The 8,147-nt window shown below is 32.8% G+C and overlaps 1 protein-coding gene across 1 annotated transcript; it reads right to left on the bottom strand.

The window, feature by feature from the left end:
• Positions 1-5,762: 5,762 nt before the first annotated feature.
• Positions 5,763-6,521, bottom strand: LOC131046303 (transcription factor MYB53-like). Its single transcript, XM_059216296.1, has 3 exons — positions 6,327-6,521; positions 6,017-6,183; positions 5,763-5,919 (listed from the first exon to the last, which is right to left on the bottom strand). The coding sequence occupies exons 1-3, from the start codon at positions 6,519-6,521 to the stop codon at positions 5,763-5,765; spliced, it is 519 nt and encodes a 172-aa protein (XP_059072279.1).
• Positions 6,522-8,147: the final 1,626 nt, after the last annotated feature.

The following is an 8,147-nucleotide window of genomic DNA, read 5'->3' as shown; positions in this document are numbered from 1 at the left end:
ATTTATTATTAATATATTACATAGATATCTTAGATACATTCATTTGGACAAGAATAGTATGAACTATTGAAAAGTTAATTGTAATCACTTTAGATCCCACCCAAAAAGAAAACAAACATGTTGTAGCCATGTGACTAAGAGTCCTAGATGATATCTGTTGTAAGTTGTTGGAGAAACTTCTATATGCTCACTCATAAATAATTGTGGAGCATAAACTATTTCTGTGTTAGGGCATGCCACACATGTAGGAGAGGAAACTTTTACACTCAATAATTCAAGATTGTTAACTTGTATTTTTTAGATAGAAGTGTTGATTATATTTATAATTTATTTAACAATTATTTTAAAATTATTTATCAAAAAAGGAATGAGGTTAGGATCGTATCGAGGCTAACTTAGCAAAATGGATACCCCTTAGTCCTTGGCTCGTAGCGCACCACGTTCTCGTGATAGCAAAAACAAATTTGTGGAAAAGCCTCCATAGCAAAAAAATATATTATTTATAAATTATTGATATGAAGACTTATTTTTATATATTGTAAAGTTATTTTGTTATTTATTTTAATTTTTGGTCTAATTTGAAAAAAAAAAAGAGGCTCGAACCATTACATAACAACTAAAGTGAGGAAATCTAGGATCTCATGAGGAGTGAGAGCCCCAAACTAGAGAACCAACTAACAAAAAGGAACAAAACCCAACTAACAACTAGAGCCAAACACCAAAAAAGAAAATGAAGACTACTCAAAATAAATTAAAAAAACAATAGATACACACCCCCACTATAGATACAATCCAATGGTCTACCTAGTGGGGGTCTTCTCAAATTTTTATTTGACTCATCACTTTCACTTTTGCAAAGGAGAGCCTCTTGTTCAAACCTTTTCCTGAGGAAACAACATGGGACTCCAGCATAGCTTTCACCCTCAACACTGAAGGCTCCATCATTGTAGTAGGGGATGAATCCACATGCCATTTCTTTTTAGCATGCCTTTTGTCAATTTCCTCCTGAATGGCCTAGAGATTTGCAGAGTTCTTCATTGACATTTTGTTGTTTAGGGTCATCATCTCATTCATCTTTTGTTTGACGATCACTTGGTTGTCCCAAAGCTCTTCAATAGCCTTCATCATCTCCCTCCTATTATCCTTCTCGTCCATTCTCTTGTTGAGTCCCGGGAATTCCTCTTCCAGCCCTTCCCACTTCTCAAGTTTATCCACCAAATCATTTGTTGCCACCCAATCTCTCTTATCCTTTTCATCCACTACCCAACTGGAAGCTCTTATGTCATGCTTAGTGAGGGCCTCAAGCCTATTAATTTTCTTCTTTATCACATTGAGTTAGCCTAGAAGCCAAAAAAATATGGCTTCCTATTTTTCATAGGCATCATGAAGCTTGTTTATTTTATCAACAAAGGCCTAAAAATCCCATTTCCTTGGGGATTTATTAGGGAAGGGGGGAGGGGAGCTAAAAGAGGGGGTAGAAGGGGTAGAAGAATTTCTAGAAGGCTTGTCTAGAGTCGATTCTGACCAAGTAGACTAGGAGGAAACTTAATCCTAAAAAATATTCTCCTCTACCTCTAGCTCTTCAACAATGCATTCAATAAGGAGATGGATTGGGGGGTTCTTTTTTTTAGCCGATCTACTATGGTAAACTTTGGTAAGGGTCCCTTCTGGTTTATGTTTTAATAATGATTATTTTTTAATTATTAAATAAAATTATTTTAAAGTGAATAAAATAATTGAAGACATGTATGGGGTGAGTGTTGTGTGCTTGTTAACAAAAAAAAATAAAATTGTTAAATTAAACAATTAAATAGTCAGCCAATGAAAATAATATATCGTAAATTATTTTACCAAAGTGTTTTTTATTTATTTATAAAGGGGAGAAAAATTCAAGAATGGCTTTTATTTACTTAATATTTTTTCTTCATTTAAAATTGTTTTAGTTCTATTTGATTATATTTTTTGTTTCATTTTTATTTAATGATCAATTATAATTTGTATGTAAATTTTTATTTTACTTTTTAAAGAATTAACCTTTGTTATTTTTGTAATATTATTGTTTAATTTTATTTTAAAAAGTGCCATACTTAATATAAAATTAATTTAATTCACTTAAAAGTTATTTAAAAAAAAACAAAACCAAATTTTCAATATTTATTATTTAACAAACTCACACCATTGCACTCAATTCTCTATCGTACTTACGTCTCTCAACAAAATAGAAATAACATCTAGATATCTTAAATACATCTATCTAAAAGATACTAAGAGATATCTGCCTCGCGACACTATATTAAAAATTGTTATGGAGAATAGATAGGTGCATCAAGACTCTCATGTCTTTTAGATAGAGGTATTTAAGATATCTATGCTAGTTTACTTGGTAATATATAATATGTCATCAATAAGTATGAATTTAAATTTATCACATTTTGAAATTTTCTTAATTTCATTAAAAGTAGTTGAATAATCATAATGACTATCAAGAATTATTTTAAAAAAAATTAACCGTCAAAAAATATCAACAACAACAAATATTTATAAATTTAATAATTTTCTCACATTTGTACAATCCACTAATTATGTTATGACATCACTATTAGAATTAGATTTTTATCTTTTTATTTATATTATAATATTATTTTAATAATAATACATTTAATTTAATTGACATAGTACATTATATTAATAAAATGTTTTTTATTATATTAGTAGAGAGAGAGAGCTTTGAACCCTACAAAATAGAAAAATCAGAGAGTAGCATTATATAATTTGGCATCAAATAGCCAGAGCAAGAAAACCACATCAACCTCTCTTAGAAGTAATAAAAAATCATCATGTCCACACAACTAAACATATTGTTTTGATCAAGCCAGCATCTATCTAAAGTATAACTACAAATAACTAAACATAAAGAGTCCATAAACTTTGTAGAGTAGATAGTTTTAATAAAAGTCTGAAGTATACGACACACAAGCATGTTCATAAGAGCTTCATTATAACACCTACTCCTAACTATACTAGATATCATCAAAAGAAAAAAGAAAAAAATAAATTTCTTAATCTTCCCTAATGAAGTTCTAGTTTCTCTCTAGTCTTTGCACTTGTTCATTCTAGATCTGCAAGGGAATTGTCTCCTCATTCTTGTCTTCCTCATCTAGTTTGCCTTGCTTTGACGACTTCCTAACTTTCTTTTTCACCCTACTTTGTCTAGAAACAAATACCATAGCAACTTTCCTCATAATGCTATCAATGATGGCACATAGAGATCTTAAGGAGTTGCTTGTTTGATGATATCCTTGCATGTATGCTTTGATTTTTGCTTCAAGATTCATCACCCTAACTTGTAGTTCAATTATCTATCTATGCAACTTCCTAGTGTTGCTCTTCTTTACACTAGAGGGTGAATGCTAAGAGAAGGGAACCATATCAATGTCATCTAGAGAGTTATGGACCAAGGAAACTGGTTCAAAATCCTCCCTATTCTCCGATGATTCACTCTCCACTGCCATTTCCTCCTTGTAGTGTTCCTCCTATTCTTCCTCTTCCACATGAAACTCTTCATCATCAAATTCCTCGTTAGAGGAAGCTTCATCCTCTTCTGGGTTAAATTCCTTGACAAATTCATGAGTGTTTGCTTAGATTCAATCTTAACCCTTATATTAATAAAATGTTGATATTATTACTGCATAACTTAACCTAGATACCAATGCAATGAGAATAGCTTATCTATTTATTACTAACCATTTATGTGCTATAAATTTTAATAGCTAAGATTTATATTTATTTTAATTATTGTAGACATGCATAGTCATTATCCAAAAATATCAATTTTCTACTATTTTTTTTTACTAAAAGATTTTAAATCTTACTATAGACTTCACAAGAATTAAAAACATCAAAATAGGTCCATCAATGTTATATAGTTGGAATTCATAGAGAATTGCCTTAGTTGTCTGTACATATGAACATGTGGAATTAGAGGACTCAAAATAACAAAGCTATATTGAGATGTTAAAGAGCATGTTAGGATCTTATGATATTTCACTACAATTTTGTAAATGACAAGTGGGCTCAAAGAATTGGCCCACCTCATCATAAGGGCTCTCATATATAGTGAAAAGTTTCACTATCATAAACAAAGGTTATAGAGTCAAGGCAATTTGGGGTAGAACATTTGAAATTTATTGTGTTCACATTTATCTTTTTGCTCACTTCTGCATTTATTTCTATGTACTTCACTATAGATCTAGTAATGGGTAATCTAATGTTGTATCAAAAATTTAGATTTGTATACTATGAAGTGCTAATATATGTAATAGTTTGTCAGTAGTGTTTTTGGAAAGCGGATGTGTTTCTTTGAATTTTAAAAAATAATTTACTATACTAGACCCATTCTTTGTTTGAATAGTTTTGTATTAAAGTTATTTGTTTCACATTTAAATTTTATTCATAATGACTATATATTTATTCTAAATAAGAGTTTTAAAATGATCTCTAAATTTAGAAGGATGAAAGTTGAAATAAAAAACAATACAAAATGGGACCAACAATCACTACAAGATAAAAAGAAAGAACTTGTCACTTTGTCAATGAGCAAGTCTATTCAATATTTTTTAACTTAATCTAAATTGCCATTTGCAATAATTTTCTATTTATTAAATAGTATTTTATTCTTTTGTAAATAATTAATTTTAATAATTGAATATCATATTCCACATATTAGTTTTTATGATGTTATTAATATGTTCAACAAAACTTAACTTTGATAAATGAAAATATATTCGAACTACAATTATCTTATTGATTGATAAGTTTTGATAAAAAAATCTTTTCCTTTGAATTAAAAAAATATAGTATAGAAACACTAACTTCAAACGAAAAGTAAAAATTAAAATAGAAAGGATTGTGCACTAGCCACTAAACCAAAGGAAGAAAAAACTAATTTACAGCATAAGACTTTACTCTTGACCATACAATTTTTAGTTATGCTGAATTTGGTTGTAGATTGAATTGGTCAATCACACATATACGAAAACCAGAATGAACAGTTGGGAGTCACAAGACTCATTAAAGAAACAAAATTAAATAAATTTTGATTATTGATTCAATTTGTACTATTTCCCCTCCCCCCTGGGATGTTTCAACAACTCCATTTATAAGGGCCCGAAATGAAGCAGAGAGACCTACAATAAAGTGGGTGATGACCCGGCTTCGCTCAAAACATTTAACCAATAACCAATAAAGCAATCTGAATCATCACCGTTACTCTGCAACTCTAAATTTTTGAGTAAATGGGGATCTATGTTTGCACCATCTATATTTTTTAGCAAATGGGGATCTGTGTCGGCACCATTCATGCAGCTCATGAAATCATCTTCTGGTTAGTCTGACGTGATAAAATGATCTTCCCCATTTGAGCTATCCTCCCACAATACCTTATATGTGCTTCTTTCGGTTGCATAATCCTGGTTTTCAACAATAATTGTGTCATCTTCAATATCTAGTGGCTGCTGATTATACAGAAGTGGCTTATCAAAGGAATTTATACAACTGAATTCAAGCCGATCTAAAGTTGAACTTGAACCCTCATTCACAACCTCACTATCTATACTATTTATAGATGAAAAGATTCCAATCAACATGTTGTATGAATCATACAATGTCTGGGAAGAATTAGAGATTCTGGTGGGCGAATAAACCATATCTTTTGCTTGAATTAGACCTAAATTGCCCTCGTCCATTAATGGACTTTTCTCACACTATTCATCGTAATCAAACCCTTTCCTGGGCGACTTTGAATGATATGTTACCGGGTCGGTACCCATTCTTGAAACCCACTTCTTTAAATGAGGATTCCACACGTTCTTTACCTCATTATCTGTTCTTCCAGGTAGGCGTGAAGCAATGGCAGACCACCTGTATTATACACATGAAGACAATTCAATAATACCACCCAAGGATATCGTAAAACAAACAAATCAATAAGAAAAGATAATGAGAACGGTGAACAAACTTGTTGTCCAGAAGTTGATGAAGCTTAATAATAGTCTCTTCCTCTTCAGAAGTGAAATTCCCATGTCTAATTTCTGGTCTGTGGTAATTAACCCACCTTAGACGATAGCTTTTACCGTATCTTAACAGTCCTGCCATCACCAGAGAAGAATACTTATCGGTTTCAGACTGCAAAAAGAAAAAGAAATATGTGGAGTAAAAATTGAAAAAATGTGTAGAATTGAAAAACCTGCTTGCTTAGGCAGTGCACGCCAGTTCTGATGGCCATTCATGAGAATGAAACCTGCTTGTTAAGATGAAGAACAACGGACATCATTGCCTTCCCTCCAAAACTGTGTCTCTTCAGTTTCTGGTGTAGTTGGAAGCTTATTTAAAGCTGTTGTTGGATCATTGTAAAATGTAATCTGTTGATATAATAAAAGACCTCTGCTCTCAGTGTGGATGTAGGCTAAGTTTGCCGAACCATGATAAAATCTGGTGTTTAGTCTTTGTGTTCTGTTTTTCATCCTTTTTGTTTCTGCAAACTGTATTTGTTTATCTTCTATCTTTTACAATTGGTATCAGAGCTGGGTGCACAGCTGTTTGGAAATTTGGTAATTGAATTTCCTGAAGATGGAGGATTTGAAGGTGCAGAAATTTTCCGGAAAGAATTTTGGGATAAGGAAGATTCAGATGCAATCTTTGCTGATCAAGCAAGACCTTAAACTTGCACTCGAAGGAAAATCAAAGAAGCCTTCTACCATGAAAGATGAAGATTGGGAGACTCTTGATGAAAAAGCCAAGGCAACAATTTTTCTTTCGCTGAATGAAAATGTTCTGTTCAATGTAGCAGAGGAGAATACTACAAAAGAAATTTGGGACAAATTGATAAAAACATATGCTATGACGTCTACTGCAAATAAAGTCTTCATCATGAAGAAACTTTATAAACTCAAGATGAAGGAAGATTGCACAATGGCGAACCATATTAATGAATTCAACACTTTGATCAGCCACGCGAATTCGGTTGGAATGACTCAAGACGATGAAAATAAAGTTGTTCTTCTCTTATGCTCTCTACCAAATAGCTGGATGGAGTTGTGACAGCCATAAGCACTATGACATCAAGCTCCAAGAAGTTGGCCTTTGATGAAGTTTCAACCACTCTTCTCTCCGAAGATTTTAGGAGGAAGAATGATGAGCCCTCATCCGGTGATGCTCTCACAATGGTGAGCACCAAAAATAGAGGAAGAAGCCAATATAGAGGCAGAAATAATAACTATTGGAGGTCCAAATAAGCTAGAAGATTACAGCCTAGAGGAAGAGAAGGCAGTTGTTGGTTTTGTGGGAAGGCTGGTCATGTCAAGAAAGATTGTAGAAAGTACGAGAAGGCACAAGACAAAGTATTGGATAGTGAAGCAAGCATAGCTCATGATAAAGATGATGGGATTCTAGTACTTGCTGCTACTAATACAAAATCTGATTCATGGGTAATTGATTCTGGCACCTCTTTTCATGCTTCCTCTCTCACGGATGCATTCACAAATTATCAAGAAGGCGATTTTGGAGAAGTATACTTGGGCAACAACAAAGCTTGTAAAATCATTGGGAAAGGTGATGTTGTCCTGCATCTAGATGGAGGAGCCAAATTATTGCTCAAAGATGTTAGACATGTTCCTCAATTAAAGAGAAATCTGATTTCAGTCAGCCAATTATATACACAAGACCTTAAAATTAAACTCACGGACACATGGAAAATAGCCACAGGTTCCTTAGCTATTGGAAAAGGAGATAAGATGGGTAATCTCTACATTGTGAAAACCATTGATGAGGTGGGAGCTTCTATGACACTTGTGGGAAGCGATGTAGCCCTTTAGCATCAACGATAAGGTCACATGAGCAAGAAAGACCTTGAGGTGATGCTCAACTGTGACCAAATTTTGGGTCTACAATCAACAAATTTAGAGTTTTGTGAACATTGTCTTCATGAGAAGCAAAGATGGGTCAGCTTCTTTAAGAATTAACACAACATGAAGACAACACTGCTGGAATTGGTGCACGCGGATGTCTTCAGACCTACGGAGGTAACCTCTTATGGAGGCGCAAACTATTTTGTTACTTTCCTAGATGATTGTACTAGAAAAGTTTGGATT

This window comes from Cryptomeria japonica, unplaced genomic scaffold (assembly GCF_030272615.1).
Source record: "Cryptomeria japonica unplaced genomic scaffold, Sugi_1.0 HiC_scaffold_1508, whole genome shotgun sequence".
NCBI lineage: Eukaryota > Viridiplantae > Streptophyta > Pinopsida > Cupressales > Cupressaceae > Cryptomeria > Cryptomeria japonica.
This window is presented reverse-complemented; position numbering and strand designations above follow the sequence as displayed.